Source organism: Pagrus major, chromosome 18 (genome assembly GCF_040436345.1).
Source record: "Pagrus major chromosome 18, Pma_NU_1.0".
NCBI classification, from domain to species: Eukaryota; Metazoa; Chordata; class Actinopteri; order Spariformes; family Sparidae; genus Pagrus; species Pagrus major.
Genome location: NC_133232.1, coordinates 36,606,242 through 36,631,107, shown reverse-complemented (window position 1 = coordinate 36,631,107; position 24,866 = coordinate 36,606,242). Strand labels below are relative to the sequence as shown.

Here is a 24,866-nt window from a genome sequence, read left to right as displayed (position 1 = left end):
AAGGTCTTGTAAGGTCGTAGCCGGCTTTGATCCATCTTTCAAATATTTTCCCCCAAACTGCTTTACTCTTTTTTTTTTTTCAATAGAAGTAGTTTTTGTTTCATCTCCTGATTTTGCCTGAAGACACAGAGCCGAGTTCAGTGTCCCGACCAGGGGTGGTCTTTGTCTGCACTTCACACACACTCATCAGTTTCCTGGTGACTAATATCAGATCTTGCACAGGTGGATTTTCAATTCAAATGTCAGATCAGGGATGAAAGCTTCTGCTGCCAAATGCTGTTCAGTGTACCCATTGAAGGGAAAATAGATTAGTATGAATAATGGAATAATGACTTCTGATAGAGCAAGGACTTGAAATGACTTTCTATCCTTTTAGTTTCTGGGCATTGCTCTAATTTTTACATCAGTTTCTTTTCAAAATTTCGTCTTTCCACTGTGGAATCACACAGTTTTCATTTTTCGGCATTATTGAGACACTGGAAGGAAGAACAGGCTGTTGGTAATCAATCAAAGCATGGCCTTTGGGGTTTTGCAACCATCATACTCCTGGAGAAAACATCCAAGATTTGATTTCAGTCCACAGAACTCATAGCCTGAGTTATACATCATAGATAGGACAGTGCAGAAAGAAGGATGCAACTAATGTTTTGCATTTTAATCAACCCTGAACCACTTTGGTACTCCCCAGGACCTTTATATTGTCTGTATTTGATGCTGTTGCATACAATTACTCTTCCCTCTGTCTCTTTGGTACAAACAGCTTTTTGGGTTGATGCCAGTGCAGATTCATGAAGTGAGACTGAGTTTAACTTCTACAGGGACTAATCTGTCTCTTCAGACTGAGAGAACTCGCTGTACTTTGACCCTGGAGGTCTGCTATTGTCAGATTTGATTTTTTGGTCGGTGTCTAACAAAGCCTGAGTTTACAACCTCTTGCTGTTGCACACATTACCTCCAGAGCAGCTGCACTAACACAGAACACCACCAGCAAGTGAATCAGCACGAGCACGCGAGTCTCTTGTGGCTCATCAGAAAACTGTGTGCAAACCAGGCAGCACAGAGAGAAACTACCGACGGAACCGGAGCGGCACACCAACGGCGGCTTAATCCAGATTTATTTTTGGCTCTCAGACTTCCAGTCAATCATTGTTGTTCCTTCCAGAGAGGAGAATGGATTTCGTCTGCACCTGGCACCCACAGACTAATTCTAAATTGCCTTGCAGACAATTTCTATATAATTGCTGGCTGTTAATATTTGTGAGCATCCACTGCCAGCCTTAATTAGAGTCATATTCCTGTGAGTACACATGGGAGGTTTATGCATTCTAATCTTGCAGGCCTTCCCAGTTGAGAATGTGGTTATTTTAGAAATTTTGTCGACATTCAGACTTAGTGAATCGCGCATTAATCCCAGTGGTGCGCTTGTATCCCGGAGTTCAATAGAGCCTCTCTAAATTTTGACAAAGCAGCTTACTGTAATTCCATGAAGTTGACAGTTGCTGGCTATTGCATCATCATCCAAGGCTGTCAGTATTTCAATCCTCCCTGAGTGGCCGAGCCAAAGACACAGTCGTGTGTGTGTGTCAGTGTGTGTGTGTGTGTGTGTGTGTGTAGTATACATTCATGTTTGCCCTTAGGGGTGCCGATTCTGCAGTCCCGCAAATGGTTCTGAAGATGAAAAAGCATTTGATATTTCCTAATTCTTAAAAAGTTTCCCTCAGAGTGTCAAAGTGCGTTTAGGAGAAATATTGTGAAGTTTGTACAAAGTAATCATCAGCTACTTGTAAGTCCTACCCGGCTGGTTGCAAGGTCACCGTAAAAAATATATCTGATTTAGCACAAAAATCTTTGAATTCCATCATGAAAAAACATGGGATTATTAAAAATAGAAAATGTGTTTTGAAGGCGGCAGCTTCAACAGGAATAGATATGATGCAGGAAGCAGTACAATCTGAGCTGAATCTTTCTTCTCCTCTCTTATCTTGTCCACCGGAATATGTGTTTTTATCTCCCAATGCTTTGGTGCCTTATTCTGGCGCCTTTCATATTATCTCAGCATTGTGGAGGATGTACTTTATGAAACATTAAATGTATGTGATTTATATAATATCTACATTCAGGTTTGATCAGCGTGTACCTCCTGGTATGATGCACTTTGTGCTGTGTGTCCGGAGGATCAATAAATAAAGCTGTGCAACATTATACAGCAGATATAATGTTATATCGAGAACTTCTTTCAGGAAGTGTTTTTACTGAATTAATCATGTGGTTTAGGAGCACAGAACGACACTCTCGTAGTCATACTTACTCCTACTGTATTATCCTGACAGTAGATCTACAGCGAGGTATATACAGGATACTGTACTTTGTCTGCTACATAATACGATTCATTTCTGACCACAACACCAGCCTGCCTATTTCTCATGCCTTAATGCTTTAATCGAACTAAACCTCTGAATGTTTGACCCGTTTCTCTCTCCAACAGATCCCGTCCCAGGTAGGCTGTTTTTAATTTTTTGTCTAAACAGCTTGACATCGCATCACCCACTCTTATGTTTCATTCACAAAAAGCCCACAAAGCTAGTGAGGAGCTTACAAAAGAAGCATGATGCCATAAAAAAGTGCACAGGTTGAGGACATCAAATCAGTTGGATATTGTTTCGTTTTTTTTCCTGCAAATTAATTCTACAGCAACTGTCATTCTCATGCAAAACTGTTTTTCCAAAATAATTAATCTGGTGAAAGCCAAGGATAAAGGATTAAACTGCCGATGTTGTGTGTCGCTGTTGTTGTCAACAAATCCAGTGAAAAGACCAAAAACATAATTTGTTTGTCCATTTCACGATGCTTCAACTCCCCCGGCCTGTCTGTGCTCCTCAGCCTCACGCATTTTCATTCAACACCGGCCACCGATATGTTCTCAATATTTCAAAAGGTTTAATAATCTCCTAACCAGCAGAGCAAAATAACCATCAGTGGCTGTGCTCATGATAATGAAGCAACATGTCACTCAAATTCATTATAGTGTGTCTTTTTATCTTTTGGACCACAGTGGAGGTCTATGACACAGAGAAACAAGCTGACCAACAACGTGTCAGACCCAACAACGTACCAGACCCAACAACGTACCAGACCCAACAATGTACCAGACCCAACAACGTGTCAGACCCAACAACGTGTCAGACCCAACAACGAGTCAGACCCAACAACGTGTCAGACCCAACAACGTACCAGACCCAACAACGTATCAGACCCAACAACGTACCAGACCCAACAACGTACCAGACCCAACAACGTATCAGACCCAGCAACGTACCAGACCCAGCAACGTACCAGACCCAACAACGTACCAGACCCAACAACGTACCAGACCCAACAACGTATCAAACCCAACAACGTATCAGACCCAACAACGTACCAGACCCAACAACGTGTCAGACCCAACAACGTACCAGACCCAACAATGTACCAGACCCAACAACGTACCAGACCCAACAACGTATCAGACCCAGCAACGTACCAGACCCAACAACGTACCAGACCCAACAACGTATCAGACCCAACAACGTACCAGACCCAACAACGTATCAGACCCAACAACGTGTCAGACCCAACAACGTGTCAGACCCAACAACGTATCAGACCCAACAACGTATCAGACCCAACAACGTACCAGACCCAACAATGTACCAGACCCAACAACGTATCAGACCCAACAACGTGTCAGACCCAACAACGTGTCAGACCCAACAACGTACCAGACCCAACAACGTACCAGACCCAACAACGTGTCAGACCCAACAACGTGTCAGACCCAACAACGTACCAGATCCAACAACGTATCAGACCCAACAACGTACCAGACCCAACAATGTGTCAGACCCAACAACGTGTCAGACCCAACAACGTACCAGACCCAACAATGTGTCAGACCCAACAACGTGTCAGAACCAACAATGGCAAAAACATTGTTTTATATGAAACATATTTTAGAGTTAGTCATTTCCTGAAAAACGATAAAAGAAAGCGATGACTCATCCTGAACTCGGGGCGAATATATTCATCTTTCATCCCATAAACACTTTGTTAATTGTTATACACTGCCAGAGCCGAGTGTTTCTGGGGCTGGGTCTCATGGATTACTGTACAAAACACAACGTTCTAACTTTATTCACCAATTTGGGTCAAACTAGATCTTATTTTATGGAGAAGGTACACTGTACTCTACAAGTCCATCACTAGCTGCCTGTTCTACCGGAAACACATAAATATGCTGAAGCAAAAGACACACCGCTAGCTGTTTTTTGTTTTTTTGTTAACTTTAAGGTTGACTTTTATGTATAGTTCAACAAGAAAACAAGGTTTCTATGGAAATAAAGCATCACTTAAAGATTAAAAAAGGATTTGCCTGAGTTGAGGTTTGAAATTCGATTTTGAGAGTCAAAGCAAAAGTTTATGATCATCAGAACCACAAATTCCAACAAAAGCAGATGTTCTTACCACACCGACCGCTGTTTGTAACAGAGACAAGCAGGTGGTTCTTGATTTAATGTATCAGGATTTAGAGATATCCATCCCTGAAATTTCCATTCCAACCTCAATACAATGGAGGTGAACAGATTGTTGTTGGTCATGCTTGGCACTGAAAGAAAATAAATTCAACACAACATCTCCCTCCAGGAACTGTCCTTGTTCCTCTGGGTGCTCTTACACTACCAACAAGTTTTGTTTGGCCAGTTTCTTTGGTAAGAAGTAGCTCCAGTGGAAACTGTTGACAGGGACGTCTGAAGATGATGTCGAGTGACTGAGAACAATGTTCCTCAAAACACACATGCTGCTGCATCTTTTTTTAGACGTCACTTTAAAAAGCCACAAGTGAAAAAGGATAAAACTCAGAAATCTCAAAACAAAGTGCTGAAACTCTCTCTGTGGTGGATTTCACTTGAGGTGAGTTAGAAAATGTGATTTTTGTCATTTGGGTGAAACAAGCCTTTAGTGCCAAACTACCCCTTACTTTGAGTTGTGTTGCCTCAGTGTGCTTTCATTGTCTCTCACTTTGTACACACCGCAGGGCATTTAACTCGGCATACTGTGTCCCTCTGACAAAGTTTTATAAGCCCAGGCTGCAAACTTCCTTCAAAGGCCATTTTCTGAAATGCCTCGTCACTACCAGAGGTCAGCCAACGAGCCAATGAGGTGGCTCTTTAGTGTCCTTTCAGAGGTGACCTGCCACTGACAGCTTTATTAATTATAGTTTCTTGAGGGCTATGGCCTATTTGTAAATCCACCTCTACCTGCCCTTGTCTCCCTTCCCTCTGAGTAGTCGTACGCCGGCCTGCTTTGTCTGCAGAGAGCTGGGTGCTGGGTGCTGCTGATAGCTAAGGTGAGGGTGGTGAGGTGAGGTGGAGGAATCATGTCGACAGCCTCCACCGTGGCTCGTTCCACCCCTCTGAGTTTCATTTCTCCCCCCATTCATTTTTCATTTAAGAAGGTGACACAATATGCTCTCAGCCCAAGAGGCCAAAACGCACCATCGATTTCCCCTCATATTGTGAAGCTCTGATGCTTCACTCAGCTCGAGCTGCTACCGAGCTCGTAGGTTAGATCGCAGCAAACCAGGACGAACTGATAAACACGCTGTATTCCTGTAAACACGACGGCTGACTCTCCTCGCTCGTCTCTACACATTTAAGTAGAAGCTGAATGCCAAGATGTAAACAGCCAGCAGAGATGTGATTGAAATGTTAAAAGCTATTTAATGAGAAAAGGCACTTTTCTTGTTATGAACTACTGTGAAAGAGTGCTGGTAATTAGGGCTGAGTCGTCTTTTAATAAAAGACTGCTCTGTTGAGTAAAAGAACGAGGAGCACGGGGGCAGACTCATGGACATTCTTAACAGCAAAAGTTCAAATTAAAATCTTTCTGACTGATTTTTTAATGCGTGGCAGCGATCAGGAGTGAACAGGTTTTGGCACATGGCCTTCATCAAGTTAGTTGGCAGTGAAAAAAACCCTGATGAATGCTAAATGTCAGCAGGTTCATTTCTGAAAAGCTGCTGTGCATCAGAAAGTGGTGAAAACATATTATATGCACAGGCAGTTATAAGTGGTCCCTGAAGATTTATAATACAATCACTTGATTTAATAATGTGCTAAAATGATTTTCCTCACATAATGTAGAGTCTTAAGTTTAACTCAAATAAAAAAAATTAAAAAAAAGCTTTGGGAACCATTTTTATTTCTGATATAGTTTAATAAAAATTGGCCAACTGTCTCACTCTGATTTACAGTGAAGTTTAAAATGACCCTTTTAGAGTAATTCTCAAGTGATAGCTAGGGCTGCAACTAATGATTGTCATCATTGATTAATCTGCTGATCATTTTCATGATTATAGGATTAATCATTTAGTCTTTAAAATGTCAAAAATGTGTGAAAAACACTCGTCAGCCCAAAGTGAGTTCCTCAAATTGCTTCTTTTGTCCAACCAACCGTCTGAAAGCCAAAGACTTTTCAGTTACTTTAGTAAGTTACAAACGCAGGGAATGTTTGACATTTTTGCTTGAATAAGAACAAATATTCAATTATTTTTAAATAGTCTTCTTTTAATCCACAATTCGATTAATCGACTAATTGTTGCATTTTTGGTGATAACATACACATATCACGTGTACACTCATGAACAAGAAATTAACCTCCATCTGCCCCACTGGTACTTTACAACACTTTATTCTGCAAATCTATATATGATTTTAAAAAGTTAATAGTTCATAGTTTGTGAGAAGAAATAAAAGTTAAACACTTTAACTTTTATTTTTCACAATTTGCAAACTTAAACTTGTAGCTATTTTAAAAATTGGGACCCAGAACAGGAAAAGAAGTTGACATTTTATTAGGAACAATCAGAACCCTCTTTTCATACAGTTCATTCACTATTTCAAAATATAAAAGCACCTCAAGACTATAATCCAAAAAGCTCACGCTGTGACTTTTCACTGCAACATGATCTGAACAAAATATCAGACATTCGCTGTTGGCCAGACGGATTCATCACGCCGGAACAGCGTCAACGGGCTCATTAGCTTTGGGGGCTTCTATCTGCAGAGTAATTTATTCTTCTGTTTGCTCTCTTTCTTGTCTAGCACCATATTTCTTTGTTCACTTGCTTGATAATCACAACACAGCATGAATTAACCATAATTCACTTGGCTCTACGTAAGTTAGCATCATGGATAGGTTCTTCTGTTTGTTTGCTTTTTGTGTTAAAATGCCATATGAGTATTGAAGTGCTGCATGTTTTGTGTAGTCGTGGATCGTGCATTTTAACCAAAGCGTAACAATTTCGGCCTTTTCAGAGACAATGATATTTGTTATTTTGATTGACTGTGTGTCTGCAGCTCTATATTTCCTTGTTTTTGTTTTGGAGAGCAGCTAACACTGTGTAACTTCTACCCTAATCAATTATAGCCTCGGTCTCCTTCCATCAGATCACTTTCCTCTGATTGGAAAAATGACATGTACCAGAAAACAATTCTTCTTAACTGGGATTTTGACAGTTATTTTCCTCACTTTTGTCGCCAAATGGCTTTAACTTTTGACGTAGATTGATGGACATTGCTCTACAATGTGCCTTTTTGTAATATTGTTATATTTTTCATTTCCTATGCGATGAAACATGTTTATCTTCTCTTCTGCACTCCGCAGGCTCGTTGCACTCCCATTGAAACGTTTCATTTCCAGCTTTAAATGCCTTTAACCATCACTGCTGCACTGTAGCAACAACATCATCACCATTGCTTCAAGTCATTAAGAGTTTTTTTTTTCTCTTTCACTTTCTCTCACTGGCAGGACTTTGGAGATGATGGCTCGCTGTACATCACCAAGGTGACCACGACTCACATGGGCAATTATACCTGTCATGCTGACGGCTACGAGAAACTTTTTCAGACCCACACTCTGCAAGTGAACGGTAAGACACAAGAAACACAAAGTCTCCTTTCACTCTTCAAGTCCAATTCAAAGTAATTGCATTTATTTATGTCTGATACAGCAAACATGTCTGTTCTGTAAGTCACTTTTAGGTTCTTTGGTGTCACGAAGGCGCCCCCTTGTTTAAGCTGCTACCGTTACAGTAATACCGTCGTTACTGTAACAGAGACGAATACAGTGAACGTTGGCGTTCTGTCATAGCCGGTGCAGACAGTCACACTGAGCCCGACAGCAGCCGTCTACACAAAACAACCGACATTAAGTTTCCTGCAAAACGCTTCTTCTGATCTAACTTATAGACATGAACACACATCTCTTCCTACAACATATCCTGTCAGATGAGCGACCAATCAAATTCTCTATGAAGAGACGTGCTCTGCCAACGTTAGCTTGCAGGCTAGATGGCTAAATAGCTCGTGCAGCATGTAAGCGTACCCGCAAATGTCACTTTGGTCCAGTCAGATGCTGGAGTGGTATTTACTCTTCAATACCACTAACAACACGCTGTCTGCCCATGACATGCAGGTTACAGCACAAGTTTGTTTACTTGAAGTACTTATTTCTAGGACACAAAGGTCCAGCACTCCCCTGTGTCAGTGTGAATAGCTGTGGATGAAACTCCTTATCAGTGCTGATGCTTTAAGGAAATGGGGGAACTGTGTGACACCATGCAGCTCTCAGGAGGCAGTCGTAACTATTAGTACTGCAATGTTCAGCGAGACCCAGCTGGGGCAGGACCTTTCTGTGCGGACTCTGCATGTTGCAGTCTCCAGCTTCCTCCCACAATGCAAAGACATGCAAAAAAGAAAGTTGGGTTAATCTCTAAATTATCCTTGAATGGTTGTTTGTCCCTATATGAACTGGCAACTTATCCACCACTTGCCCAATGTCAGCTAGGATCGGCTCCAGTGACCCCGAAAAGGATAATCCATATTAGCATTTGATTTAAATCCAAAATATTGTTAATATCTCACTGACGTAACAAGCAAAATGTGACTCCTCCTCCTGCTGTGATGCGGTTTTATCGTAACTATCACATATCACCAAACCGGATCAGTTCATCATCGAGTCATGCTGGACACTTGTACCAAATTTGAAGACATTCAGGAGCAGCGAGATCCGTTAATATTGCATTCATTTTAACAAATGCAGAGCCTCCTTGATATTTGGCTGGCAGATGGGACGACCAGTAGAATTAGATACCACTGGAGAACCAATAGATGAGCTTGATGCCCGTTTTCTGTCAAGAGTTTTAAAAGCCACTTTATGCTAATTGGTTTGAGGCACTCTTCAGTATGATGAACCTGCCATGTGAATGCTGAAACAGAGATTGTTCAGAGAGGGCAAAGGTGTAGTGGCTGGATTGAGATTGACTGTGTGCTTTCTCCCACTCGGGTCCTAATGAGTTGAATGTGAATAAGCTCCACATCTTCATTCAATTTGACAGACAGTTAGTTCATTATCATTCTGAAAAATTACTCCAAGGTTAATTGCAACGATATACAGGTTATTATACCAAGTATTGTGTTTATGGAAACAGAGTGAATCTCGAGAGGCAGATTACTTTTGGTCGTAATTGTTACTGAAACTTCCAGATGACCTTTTTACTGCAGACTATGGATTTCACATTCTAAGTCTGTCTGAAGTCTCCAGGGACCAGCTATCAGCCGCCATGACTACTGAGATTTTCTAAAACTCAATTAAGAACCAGCTGAAAAAGAACCGGATTCAGAATGCTGTCCGTCACTCCGAGGCCACAAGAGAACGACAAGATTTACAGTATTTTAGAGATTTATTCAGAAGAGCTGAAGAATGAGGCACTTGTACAGAAGCTTGACCTCTCTCTGGGGCAGTCAGAGAGTAGCTCCTGTATTGTGAGCTTGTATAAAGAATTATTTTCTTCCTTACACACCCAAACTGACTCATCACAGGCATTTTGTGTCAGTCTCTTTGTGACGACACAGTAATGATGTCCTCTTTTTACGATATATTCTTCAAGATGTTGGTGTTGTTGTGGTTATTTGTTATCTTCAGCATGTTGGCGTCGGCCCTCGTTTTTGGATCTATAGCTCTTTCTTTGTGGCAGTCACCTCACTATACCCACACAAATCAATAAAGTTGCATCTAATTTGTACTGTGGCTGCAAAGTTTGTCCACTCTCCCGACCACTTTAGCAGAAAACAAATCTTTGTTTGGGGTAAATTAATGAAAGTCTTGGTCGAATCGTCAAATACACCAAGCAATTCTTCTGCTGCTGGAAAATAGATTTATTTTTCAGGCCTGGAAAGCTGCATTCATTTTAAAATATAATTTGAAATATAAGTATTTCTGATGGGTAAGATGTAACAAAATGGGTCCTAACGTGTTTACTTGTGCCTGGCAGCATCATCTCTTATATTAATGATACAGTATTTCAAATTATGCAGGTCCGTTTCATTTCATGAATGCCTTTTTACTGTTTAATGATCTAAATACACGGTATCCTCGTGGCTTGTAGTGTGTCCTGGTGACCCTGGCAGTGATGTTGCTAGGGTTCACAGCTCCTGGCCTCCCGAGTGAGGAGGGCAGCACACTAAGACCTGATCTGCCCGATGGCCAAGCCTATACCTGTGGGGCCTTGTTAGGAAGTAATGTGAGACTGCCCCATGTAAGCCCTAACTGTAATCTGCAGGTGGCAGGCAAAGGATGCGGTGTGCTGATCCCTGGCTACAAACTGTCCCCCGGGACCTGGAATGTCATATTTCTAGTGGGAAGGCTCCGGGGCTAGAGGTGGAGCCATTACAAGTAGATATATCCAAGTGGATAAATAGTATTTGAGCCCACCTCGATGCACAGCAGCAGCTCTGGAAGCAGAATTGATCGGGGCTGGGCTGTTATGGGGATATTCACACGTTGGAGTTTTCCCTGCAGAGCGAGAGGGTTGCCTACATGTGACTGCATCTTATAGAGAGCAGCAACGCTGACTGTTGCTGTGCCAACATGTTCTCACTCCAAGCTTGTCAAATAAGGCAGATTGATCAGTGACCTTAAGCTTCAAAGCTCTACTTACCCCTTCAGCATTGGATTTGCACACCCAGGGCTCTGCAGTCTAGTTAGCAGTAACACATATGCAAAGACTGGTTACACTTTTCAAAATAAACCTTGGTCACAAACATTTCACAATTAATGTCATATTATGACTTAGTTAGGTTCAGGCACAAGAAACACTCGACGAGGTTTAAGAAACGATCATGCTTTGGGTTTAAATTACTACGTTGCTTACATAAGTTCGGTCCACTACTTAGACAGTTTACTTATGTTACCTTACTTATGTTACCTAACTGAAAAAGTCACCCTTGAAACTTGGTCTCACACTTGACTTGACCCTCTCCTGAGGCAAAGTGAGGTGTAAGACCTGTCCAAACCCCCCAGCCACCCTCTGACAGAGTTTTCTTGCTCTATACTACTACACTGAAGGGCCAATATACTCTGAACTCCTTTTTGAGTTTGGAGTATGCTCACTTGGAGTGTCAGGTTGCAACTCGAGTGTGTGCACAGGGTCCAAAATTAACTTTTCGGTCTGTCTGCCAATGTCTCGAAAACTAAAAAATCTGACCAGGCAAGATATTTTTCAACTGGCCATAAAACTGCTTACGATAACTCCGTCACCAGTTTATTAACTCTTTGTAGTGGAGTAATTAGGAGGAGTAACAGCTGCAAAGACGAGTTGACTCATCTATTAGTTGATCAACAGAAAATTTCACTGCAACTATTAATATCTGAATATTGTTTTGGTTGTTTTTAAAGCAAATATACTAAATATTTTATGGTTCCAGCTTCACAAATGTGTTGATATGTTGCCATAGAGGCATCTGACATGCCCTCGATTTCTATATCTTACAACACCCTCTTACTTTTTTTTTTTTTTAATTGATATTCATACTAGAAGACGTATTAATAATATCACAACTTTGGTTGAATACATAAAAAAATAATTCTGACAGTGGTTTTCTTAGAAATATTAAATTTTTCATATAATGGTGTATAATGCAAAGTGTTTTTTTCACAGCGTCTGATTCTTTAAAGCAGTGAATCCTCTGTGGACTAAATTTGCTAAATTTTAATGTGACTGTTCTGACTCCTTGCAGTAAATAATACATCATACAAAAACACACAAAGGAAGAAGAAGAAAATGAGCCCAACCTGTGCACAAACACAAGATGACACTTCTTTTTGAGGCAGAAAAAAAAGAGCATGCAAACACGGCGCAGTGGCGTTCCCCTGAGATCCGTTACGCTTCTTAATTTCTGTCGCAGAACTTTTTGAGAACAGCTCTGGTATTATTTTTTATGTTTTTACTTTTGTTTTACCCTTGAAAAGTGCTTAACTAGCAGCTATGTGATGTACATGTATTGCATTTGATTCAGGCTCTGGACAAAACGGTCTGAGCTGGATTACTCCCACATGTCCCTTGGAGGCATGGAGCTCAGGTGAGAGTGTAATCACAACTGAGAGAGGAGGCTTTCATCATGGTGTGTGTATCTTTGTCATGGTGTGTGTCCGTGAACCTCAGTGTGGGTTGGCAGTACGTCATGCTGGTTGTGTGAGGGAGTGTTTGAATACATGTGACGGAGAGGATCCAGGATCATGTGAGATATTCTGAGTGTGTGTTGTTCACACGTACCCGGTCAGTTCACAAAATCCAATCGTTGTGACCGCCATTTTTTTTTTAGCAACAGCCACGGGTCCAATTTGATTGAAGAGTTGTAACAAGTCTGCCAGGCTTAGTTGGAAATCTCCCAGTAGTGTGATGGCGAAGTGGTCTCCTGCCATGGTGTCTGTGTGCTCTTGTGTGTTTGGGTGTGTGTCTCTCCACGCCTGCTCATCTTCTACAGAGCCATGGCCGACGGGAGCCTTGCTGAGTGATTGACGACTGGCTGGGGAGCTTTATGATGGAGCTGTCAGCCCTGCTGTGTCGCATTCTCCCGGCAGTGGCTCTCCTGACACTCTCAGGAACACATCAGAATGCAACTTCTCTCTCATCTTGTCTGAATTGAGTTTTGAGTGGAAAAATCCCACCAACCGTCTCGCTCCCTTCATTTTTATGACTGTCCAAGCAAAGGGAATGGTGATTTGCTCGCACATTGGTGGAGTTTGTAAGTGAAGTATTTCCAACACGCACAGAACCGTTTTTTCCTGTTTAGAAGGCGAAGCAGACTTTCATGGTTCTGTGTAGCTAATAAGGCTTTCAGGGAGCTGCTGAAAGATGCAGATTTACTGTGAGTGTAGGAAGAACATTTATTGATGTCTGCAAGCAAAAAACTGGATGTGACCAAAGCTTTTTAAGATGCTTTCAGTGATTTCATAAATATATTCAAGTTATCATGTAATGTCATTCAGTATCAGTGTATGAGTAGAGTCACTTCAAAAGAAAAGCCAGAGGCGTATCTGCTTTTTCAAGCCTTCGGTTTTACTTTGAAAACCGTCATTAACAGCAAGGAGAGATGTCAGAAAGCAACAGCGAACAAACACCAGATGTGTCAGGTGATTACTCAGAGACGCTGATGATGTCACACACCTGAACTGTATGATTCAACACACACACCCATCAGCACCTCTCAGTGTCACGTAAACAAGTTCATCTCCATGTCTAAAACTGCCATAAAAAATACTATATATTAATATCATTTTCACTGGGTTACATTTTTCAACCAACATCAGTCCTGATAATATCTACCAAATGTTTATTAATGTTCAGGGTTTGAACCCTTTAAATACCCGTTTGTTAACACGATGCCATGCAAGTTTTATTATGAGGCCCCTATAGGACACAAGGGAAATAGCATGTACTGTGTCTGTGGGCCAAAAACGTGGGCTGAGGTTGAAATTTAAAATTAAAAAAATGCAAATCTTTGCCAAATTGTATGCAATATGTTTCAATACAGCCAAAATGATCCAAAAATTAAAGTTAAAACAACATCAAATGTATCAACAGTTGCATGAAGGTAAAAGGAAGTAAAAAGTTTTGACATATTTTGGACACAGCCAGAGAATATTTAACCGTTAAAGGTGCAATATCAAAGAATTTATGTTTAAAACATAAAAAAAAAGTTTTATATCAATTATATATGTATTTTGTTGCAGTTTCTTAGTTAGCATGCTAACCAGCTAGCCTGTAGCCACTATGTACCTCAGGAGGTGGTGGTCACCAGCACTCCCCCAGTGCTTCGAGCTCAGAGTCAGCTTATAAGACCGCTAGCTGCCCAGTTAACTGAGCTTACTAGCTAACAGCTGCCACAGTTTGCAGCAGTTAGTGGTTACCATGGTGATATGCTAACCCCAATTTGTTTGGAGTTGGAATCGAATAGGTGGCCAATGCTAACATACTGCACAGGATTAAAAGTGTTTCTGATTTAAAAGCTTTAACATTGGATTTGAGGCAGCTAGCTTACCCTGAAAAACAAGACTCAAAAGTAGAAAAAACTCACAGATAACTAGTCAAAAGACTAATACATTTCATCTAGAAGCCTCATCAGCATAATCACAACCAGCACAGATGACAACATTTAAGTGAGGTTCAAACAACAGTCTGTGCTGATAGAAGCCATCTGTGAATGAACCACCCAGAGACCACCTCCCTGACTGAAGGAGGTGTGACGTCAGTCAGAAGAAACGAGGAGTAATATCACAAAGATAAAGTTTAATAGGCTGATTAACAGAGACTGGATACTGGAAACTATATCCCCCTGACACACAGACTGTAAATACAAAGGAACAGAAAACACGTATCTCAAAATACAACACAGAAAACATCTCATCATTACGTATGTGACCTTCATATAGTAATCTAATTAGTCCATGTTTAAAACTGTTCATGATGCAGTGCATCAGTCAACAAATGTTCTGTGCAGATAAAGAACTCAAACTACAAAGTAGATTTCAGAGAGATCTACTAGTTCACCCTGCTCATCATACATGTATCAAACCACGCAGTCTCATGGAAGGAGGTACATATGAATTTCAGAAGGTGAAAACTTCTTGAACATTTCCAAAAGAATGTGGTTGAGTCAAAAAGTATCTGCTCCTGATTGAAAAAGGTGAAGGAGGTGTCAGTATTCACTAAACCACGACACCTGTGACTGATCAAATCTGAGGGATTGGATTTAAATCCCTCTAGTAACTATTTCATATCACTCTGTTTCAAACTAAAGATGAAGACGACTTCAGTTTCACTGTGACTTTATAATGTCATATCATTTGTTGTGTAGCCACCTACAGCTGCTCCTGAGGTTGATTTCAAAGTAAAGCCGACAGCCTGAAACTTCAAATACGCGTCTTTTGTCTCAGCTCATGTGTTTTAAATATCAGTGGATCTCCTGGTTTCAAAGACCACCGTCATACCTGCATACAGTCTGCACTCTTATTTGTAAAAATGTATTTTATCAATAATTATACTGATTTTTATCACTTAACTCACTTAAAAACCACTCTGTGTCGTTAACGGTCGTCAGTGGAAAATGGTGCTTCTTTTAAACTAACAACAATTATCCCAATTCTCCTGAAAATATCATCTGAATGTGTTTTGATCTTAATTACATACATGAAGTATTCCTCTCAGTTTCTAATGCAACAGTGAAGCATCGACGGTTATCCACAGGCTTTTTAGCCTCTCTCTATTTCCAAACCGTCTTCTAATTAAATAGATTGTCACTATTGGCTTAACACACTTTCATTCTTTCATTCTACCTCAGGGGGGATAAAATAATTTACAACACTTTATTAATCTCTATCAGTGACTAGTTGGAAGCGCAATAGCATTAATAGGCGTCTCCACCACCGCAGGATGTACTTTCTCTCACAGTCACAGGGGGAATTCACTGACATGAGCTTTTTCTCAAATAATGGGCCTCTAACTAAGGAATGACCTTTATTGAGCTCTATGGGCGGCCGGTGGGGACTGCAGCAACATTGATAGAATTGGCTCCTCCTACACGAGTCTCTGACAGCCTCTCCCATCCCCCAGAGTAACGGGGGGGCAGTAACTGATGGACAGCAGTCACATTTTCACAGTAGAGATAAGTAAGTTAGATATTCAGAGCGGATACCTGACAGAAAGATCTATAAGAGCTAATTCAATGCAAACTGTGGTGCCACAGCTTTTTAAGGAGGAGTGTTGGGCTCTATTGTTAAAAGCGGTTATGAAAGGCAGAAATTCAGCACTTAGTGGAAATAGCATTTATTCATTGATGTTTATCAACAGTGATATTGTGCTCCCACCAGAAATAATTGGGTATTAGTGCTCTGAGGTCTCTTATTGTCCCTTTAATAACTCCGTCTTTTCTAAGTTATTTTCAGCAGCACTCCATCTTCTCGTCTAATACGTCTAAATTTCATACTTTTTAGAAATGGACAGAACATTCAGCACAAGGTGAAGTCTTCCACCGTCAAGAATAAACTTTAAATCTTAACTTTTAAGCAAATTGGTGGTCCAAAAAAAGTCTACAGTTCCATTAGCCTGATAATCTCTCAGACTAAATCAAACTAATCAATACAGAGTTACGTATCCATCCTGCCAATCATATTTTCAGTTGACAGGAAAGCTCTGGTACTAGTAACCTGACACATCTGTTGGTTTGTTACACAGAACCATCTGGAAAAGACTGTTTGGAAAAGGGCAGGCACTTTCAAAAAGGCTAACTTCAACCAATTACATCAACAGTAGGTGAGCGCTACCAGCAGTGAAGCCTGTTGGTGATTTAAAGTGTTACTGAAGCCAGGCAGGAGGAGACAGACATGTTTTCCATCAACAGAAGCCCTCGGTGCCCTTCTTCTTCTTCTTACCTGAAATAAATGTCCCAGTTGTGATATAACTGATGTTACAGCAGCAACACTGACCTCTTGATGAGCCACCTTTGTGGTTTTCAAATGAACAGTGGCTTCTCTCGCTGATTGTCACATCTCAGCCACACCTGTAGCCGTTCTCTCTGGCTGCCAGTATTTGCTCCAAGGACACTGATTGGTTGAACCATTGTGTGGTCCACCATAAACGCTTAGCTTGAAGCCTGGCAAGAGTGATTTGTGAGATCACAGCTGCCTCGCCAGGTAACAGTACTTTTATACTGAATATGTTCTGTAAGTTGACTTATACGATCCTCGACAGCTGTCCATCTGCTGCTATTTTCCATTTATGTAGCTAGCTAAATAAGAAGATGGTGTCTTCATTCCTGTCCCGCCAGTTTAGCTCTGACTGGTCAATTGTTCCTCTAATCGTGTGACATAACCACCGATAGGCGCAACAACAATCACTGAACATCGGACATCTGTGCCTCTGTGCACCATCCCAAAATCCAAACCAAAGGATCACGAACATTTCAATTTGTTATCTTCTGATATTAATTAATTCCATAGTATTAATACGTCTTCCCTTTAGTCGGTCTGATACACCATATTGTGTAAATATCATATTTTGATTATTTGGGCAGATTTGACAATTGTGATATGATTCACGATTTACGGGAATGAACATTTTCACTGAAGAAATCATGATGATATGTGACATTTGTTGAGGTCTGTACCAAACATGTTTCTTACATCTGGAGAACAACATTTGTAGGTCAGGACGTCTCTGCAGCTCGGCAGTACTTCATTATAATGCTGTTTTGTGACACATTTACCTGTGAGTAATCAAAACATTCATCAGCTTCTGTGCTTTGGATATTGCACTTGGCCTTGTTGCGATTTGGACACTCCATTGATACGCCCATTTGTTTACTCTGTATGCTCATTTTTCATACAAATACATGAACAATATTTCTGTGTTTCCCAGCGTACTTAATTATGCCGCGCTGAACTGGGGTGAAACCTGCACAGGAACATCACTTGCCTGTTTCAGGAAACTAGGCTGGGTTATTAAAGTTTTTGGCTCACAGCGGGTCCCTCCCATCACAGATGTTTGGTTGAATTAGGTCCATGAAACCTACAGAGGACTCAACTTTCAACTTCTGCACCACTTCACCCAACCTCTATATACCCATTCACAGCACTGATGAGACCTCCACTTACATACTCTGTAATTACACCTCTACACGCTGCACCTACACTTTTACTGTAACCTTTCTGACTCCTGTAGTGATGTGAGCGGCTGTGATTGGATCATAGGCTGACATCTTCAGCACCAACCAGTTCCATCTTCTCAAATCACACAGGCAATTTACCCAAAAAGGTTTTGAGATGAGATCTGAGCTCAACATCATGCTATCCATTTTCTATCAATAGCATCAGAAGAGATGTCTTTACACTGCATTGGCTCCAAACAAGAGACAATCCTGGCTATAAGATCCTGCCTACTCTCATCTGCCTGCCTCCTGAAGGTTAAAAAAAATAAACCATATATGGCATCTTTTAAATCATTGAGATTTCCTTTATTTGACTCATATTAAGAGTAATACGCAGTAAAATATGCAATTAAAACAATTCAAAAGAGGACAACACTCTGAAAATACCTGCACAGTGAGGTCAAGTGATGTGAGATCATCGTCTTGAATTGTTCAGGGGTAGTGAGAGTGTCAATCTCAAAATGTGTTGTAGCAACCCACAATAAATGTTGGTGATGTACGTCTCTGCAAACCACAGAGATGTTGAAATTCTACCTTTCTTAATGTTGCAACCTTACGTTTCTTTAGGTTAAATTTTCGATTATATGTTGTGTCATAGCTATGTTTATCATCTGGTTAGGTCGAGGCACAGAAACCACTTGGTCAGGGTTAGGTAAGGATCATGTTTCGGCTTAAAATTTCTGCTTTCGTTGCCACAAACATGGCTGGAAATTGTCCCGAGGTCTCCTAAAAAACATCCAGTGGTGTCGTGCTTACAAAGGTTGAAATGCCATGACCACTCATCAAAGATATCCAGCGGTTTCACGCTCACTAATGTTGAAACTCAGTCTCGAACTCTGGCTTGGCAGCCCTGTCACCTTTTTAACGCAACAAAGTGAAGCCTACAGACATTTCTAATTCCATTTAACCATCTCAAAGATCGGCACAGATGGATTAGCGTAGTAAAGCACTGAAAACCCTCGAAGCAGCTGGTGGAGATATGTCCCGACATTTTTTTCTTCTGTTTCCACTAACGCTGTCCACCACTGTTCTCAAGCAAAACCATCATGTCAGTTTAAGATCAGCAGGGCAGATATCACCATGCATACAGATTACAGAATACACAACGCATTTACTTTGCTTTTATACACTTTTTACTCAAGTTTCCGTCCCTGACGCCATTTCACTTTAACTGACCACTGTGGTCGTAATACGTTTTTGTTTTTTGGGGGTTTTTGTGTTTTTTAGGCTTGCAGGTCTATTATGTTTTAATTCCAACACAGTAATTAAAGCAGCTTTGTGAGATCGCCTGAGAGGTTTTATTAATGAGGTGCTCAGGGGAACCTGGTCGATCCAAGCTCACACTATACGACTGTTGATTAATAGATTGTTGTGGTTTTGGGCAAGGAAACAAAGGTACATGCCAGGTGTGCCATGACCCCAGAATCTCTCCGCAACCACACACACACACAAACAAACGTATCCACACATCGTGTCATTCAGTCTCACAGCGATTAAAAGTTGATAAACCAGTAAAACAAAGCCTCAAGTTTACATATTTAATCTTCGATATGTTACGTATTTATCTCCTGATGATCAGTTTATTGAAAACTGAGCCTGAGAGAAGGGAAGTGTTGACTGTTTGCCTTGCCTTCATAATTAGTACATTTATATGCACTGTAATATCTTGATCTAGATCACCTGGTATATTAAGTTTGTATGGAGCATAGAGGAACCTGGTTATTCAGCTCCATTCATTCTTGATTCTAATTATCCAGATCCCTGACCGTCTCCGTCAGCGCAGGTCAGTCTTTACGCCTTTACCTCCTCCACATCCTGTAAGTCTGGTTGCGTTTAACCCCTGTGTGGTTTAGCTTCTACATCCTCAGTAAAGGAAGAAAAATACAGCAATGAAACTAAAATTGTTTTTGTTATAATTTAATTGGCAGATTTACTCGTCCACGGGGAAGTTTTCAGCCTACCATAAGTCCAGAACCCCAGAATATTCACTTAAAACAAAGGAGAGCAGCAAATCCTCTCATTTAAGAAGCTTGAACGAACAAATAATTGGCATTGTTGCTTGAAAAGTTCATCAAATAATCCAGTTATCAAAACAGTTTCCAGTTAATTTCCAGGAGATACAGTTTACTAATCAACTCAATTTATGAATTCAGCTCTAATCTAATTCAACTCTTTCACGGTCAGACGTTGATTTCATTTCATTAAGTTGATCATAATTCCATCAGAGTTTTTGTTTTATTGACTAACTACACTTGTTGCATTTACAAAAATATAAATGGTTTGTTCCCTTTTTAATGAGTTGGAGGAAAAGATTTAAGAACTTTGTGTTCACACTAAAGGATTATTTCTCTTAAACTTTGCTGTTTTACTGAGCACTTCTCCACCAAGATAATCCATCCACCTGGCAGGTGTGGCATATGATAATTACACAGGCGGGCTTTGGACCGGTCCCAATAATTGTCCACTCTAAAATGTGCAGTCTCGTTTTTTCATATAAATACTTGATTGTTTGTGGTTTTGGAGCAAAAACAAAAGTGTGTGTATATTTTTGTTGTGTGTACTACGTAACTTGAAAAGTGAATTTTAAAGCAAAATTATATAGTAATTTGCATTTGGTGCGATGTGGGGCGACTCCCACAGTGCAGAGACAAGCGATGGGGGCGGAGTGGCTGTGACAGAGACACCGTTCACTATATTACAATTCAATGTACCATATAAATGATTTTATATTATTTTAGGGTAAAAAGTTACATCATGTTGCTTTAAAGACTCACCTACAAACATGGCAGGAAACGTATCAGAAACCCAGACGCTTGTTATGCAGACAGCAGGATCTCATCATTTTGAAGTGAAAGACATTTAAAATGTAAACCTTTAGAAATTCTTTGAGCGCTGCGTTTATGTACATGTATATATATTTATCTACAGAAGCCGCTATCGATTCAAACAACAATTTCAACAAACACGGCCTTCGCAGAGTGACTTACAGTAAACACACGGACAATAAAAACCACAGAACGAACATGAGCACACAGAGAAATGGGGCCAGAGCTTTTGTATGCTTGTGTGGGCATGTGTGAGGATATTAAGCGTGAGAAATAATCTTCACTCAAAAGACAAATCATTTGTCTCGGTGGATCCTATTCAGTCAACCTTTTGATACTGCTGAGAGGCATCGGCGCACTAGAGTATCTCTGCGACTGTAATTGCTAAAGTAACCTGGGTGCTGTGAGAGCCCTCCCCGGCCCACTGCGGATGGCGTGTTGGCATTCAGGTTGACGTGAGCTCCAAGCCAGGGAGTGCCCTGCTTACCAGATGGCCCAGGCAACAATCCTCAGTCCTTTCACTCACCTGGCTGAGTAAAGACTTCCTCTAACCCAGTGCCCACAGGAAATGGTCTCTGCAGCACGTCTGCCTTCTTCGCTTCTGCCAAGACTCTCATTTCCATCCTCCACTCGTGTCTCTGAAGTCTGTTTCAGAAAGAAGAAAAAAGAGGACACTGATTTGGGCCACAGAGGCTGCGAGGGATTGCTCAAAACAAGATGGCAAGATAGCAAAATGTGATGTTCCTACTTAAACTGCTGCCAGGCTGTCATCCTTATATGTGACAGGCTGTTGTGGAATGAGTCATGCTGCTTTTTTATGGTCACTCTGTAAACAGTCGACTGCCACTGTCCAAGTTTCAGTCAACATTTCTGTGGGAGAGTCTCCTCAGATTCACAACTATCCTTTTGAAAGGTTTTATCATTGTTATGCTGTTCACAGACGACTTCTCCCTTTAAAGGATTATTCAAATTCATTCTTTTGATATTTTCCATGTTTTGTGGAGCAAGACTCTAACAAGTTAGCCCCCGGGTGTAGAGCAAAACTTGTGGCACACTCTCAGCCAATGCATAAATGCATATTATTAATGTATTTGTATGTTTTATTGATTCGTGTTGATTTAAGTTTCTTGGAAGTACAGTATGTGGGAGAATTGTGTTTGTTTGTGCTTCAGGGTAAGGTAAAGAACTGGAACGTCCACACGACAGTGACACAATGTGGACAGTCAGCTTCTGGACCAGTTAGCAGATTAGAGCGACATTTAGTTTTTGCCTTTTCTTTCGTTGCACATTTTGTTTTCTCTGCTTCTATTCCCTCATCTCCCTCCTGACAAAAGGTTACATAAAATCAATAGCAACCAAGCAAAATCAATAATGTCCGAACAGAGGGCTCTCCCTTATTTATCTATCTGATTTGTTTGGCTTCACAGAGCACGTTAACCTTATCTAAAGGCATTCAGCAATGCTGAATACACACTCGATCTTATTGATAGTGTATGCTTTAGCCAAACCATAAGTTCAGGATTTGGCTTCTTCTCTGAAACTTCTCGTTCAATAAGGTCGCCTCGCTCCTCAAGTGGTACTAATACATCATAAATAACATTTATTCATTTCTCCACCTGTCGCCCCCTCCTCTTTTTCCCCTTCTTTCAGTTCCTCCTGTCATCCGAGTGTACCCAGAAAGCCAAGCCAGGGAGCCGGGCGTCACTGCCAGCCTTCGCTGCCACGCTGAGGGCATCCCCAGCCCCCAGCTGGCCTGGCTGAAGAACGGCATGGACATCACCACCAAGCTGTCCAAGCAGCTCACCCTGCAAGGTAAAGAGGAGTCAAGAGTTTACACTCGTATATATTTACTCCCTCTGCTGCTACTTCCATTATTATTTTTACTGACAGCTGTTAGTAACACTTTTACTGCTACAGTTGCTCATACAATTGCTTTGTGCTGTAACTACCACTAAAATGAATGTCACTGTTATTGCTAATTATTCACTAATACTGCCACTGCCAATAATAATTAACTGTAGATGTGTAAAAAGATGTCATTTAAGATATGCTTAAATAACAGTAAAGTATATGCATTTCCTCATGCTGTCTCAGAGAGATGTTTGTCTGGCAGTCAAAGATGCCAGCGTGACTGGTTGGTTGAAGATCAGATTAGATGTCACTGCTTATTTTTGGCAATCTGATAGTCTATTGGCTATTGTCTGACAGGATTTAGCCTCTGGAGGCAACCGCCAGTGTTTCAAGGCTTTCAGTGAAGACAGCAGATATCTGGATAATGAATAATAGATTTTCTGACTTTTTCAAAGTCTTTTCAGGCAAGTCTTGCCACTTGGCAGCCATATTGGCAACGTTAGGCTGTTATTTTGGGCTAACAAGGTCCAGGCCCAGTCTAAATGAACACAAAGAGAGTCCTCTCTTCACTTTCGATGGTCACCTTGACATAAAACTGCATGTTTAGGATCACCAGTCAAATCTGGTCAAAGTCTTCTGTACCTATTAGAAGTCCATCTGCAGCCGCATCAACAGTCATGAGTCTCAACCGAGTCAGTGCAACAACACGATTGGCTGATAGGTTTTTGGGTTCTGCTGTGATAAAGCAGACGCTTGGCTTTTGAGTGAAGAGGTGGGATGTGTGTCATACAACCGCGATCTCAGGTGTTACATACTTCTCTTCTCAACATGCAGGGCTCGAAATTAACTTTTTTCCTCAGTGTCCCACAACTGTCCCTAATTCTACTTTGTACTGTCCCGGATATAACCAGCAGTGTCCCAAATTTAAATTATTGTCGTTGCCCCCCCAGTTACATGCAGAATACATATAATTTGATCCTTTTTTGTCACTTAATCATCACACCATGGACTCTGGTCCACCATATAAGTTTAAAATACTTATTATTTTATTAAACATATGAATATTAGTCTGATCTGTTGCCTCTCCTAGAGTAGAAGGGAAGAGAGTTGTTTTACGACATGTTTCTATTGTTTCTCAATATGCAGACTAATTTATCATTATGTCACCATTAAAGAATTATGATCATCTTGCTCTCACTCATTCACCCACCCCACCAGAGCTCCCCCTTCACATTTACTCTGCTCACTCCTGCCCCTCCTACACAACACTCCTCTCTCTGTCTTGATGTGTCACTCTGAGTTCTTGTCTCACACAGAGTCGTTGAACATGGGTCGGCGTGTTCTCTGGCCACTTTGCCACCACTTCTTAACTGCCTGCTCTGTATGCACTGTAAGGCGCAATTCAGTTGCTAGCGTTAGCTATCGCTGAGCACTAGCTAACATTGACAGTTAAGACAACTAACTTACCACAGGGGAAGACGATGAATCATGACCAGGACTTGGGATGTCTTCGTTTCGGGAGTCGGCAGTATTGGGGCTTGCATCAGGGGGCTGTTTATTCAACCACCTCAGCATTTCTTTCTTCTTTTTTTAACTGTCGTTAATGATGGTCCATCGCTCTGGCTCTATGAATGTTGCATTGGCGCGAGTCCAGCAGCAGCCAGCAGCACGTCTACGATGACGTAGAATGCATTTGCACGAACAGGCTAACTGCCCTATCGTGAGGTGCCGCGAGAACGTAAGCCTTCTATAGTTTCGCCGTTCACACATTTTTATTAAATTATTCAAACGACAAAGTAACGTCTAGATACTCATATTTAATGACTTTGCAAATAACACCCATTTCGAAGTTTACTTTGACATTTTTTTTCACTGTCCCAGAATTGTCCCAGACAAAATATATTTGTGTCCCAGTAGGAATTTTTATGGTCCCCGGGACATCGTTAATTTCGAGCCCTGTCAACATGCTTCAAGTGGTTTGTCTGTCTTATAACACCCCTGAGCTTTTCTTCCATGCACTGGTCATTCATTGTAGCCTAATTAGCAACATGTTTTAGGTCCAGAGGACATTTTGGCTGATTTCTAGAGACAAGTAACGGCTTATGAATGC

General features: G+C 41.1%; 1 protein-coding gene across 1 annotated transcript in view; it reads left to right on the top strand.

Annotated features, from left to right (window-relative positions):
• The window catches only part of fstl5 (follistatin-like 5), a 170,049-nt gene that overhangs the window by 101,439 nt on the left and 43,744 nt on the right, over positions 1-24,866 (top strand). Inside the window, exons 7-9 of the mRNA XM_073487367.1 lie at positions 2,486-2,497; positions 7,846-7,966; positions 22,556-22,717. Of these exons, the coding sequence (XP_073343468.1) occupies positions 2,486-2,497; positions 7,846-7,966; positions 22,556-22,717 (295 nt within the window). The remainder of the gene's footprint in view (positions 1-2,485; positions 2,498-7,845; positions 7,967-22,555; positions 22,718-24,866) is intronic.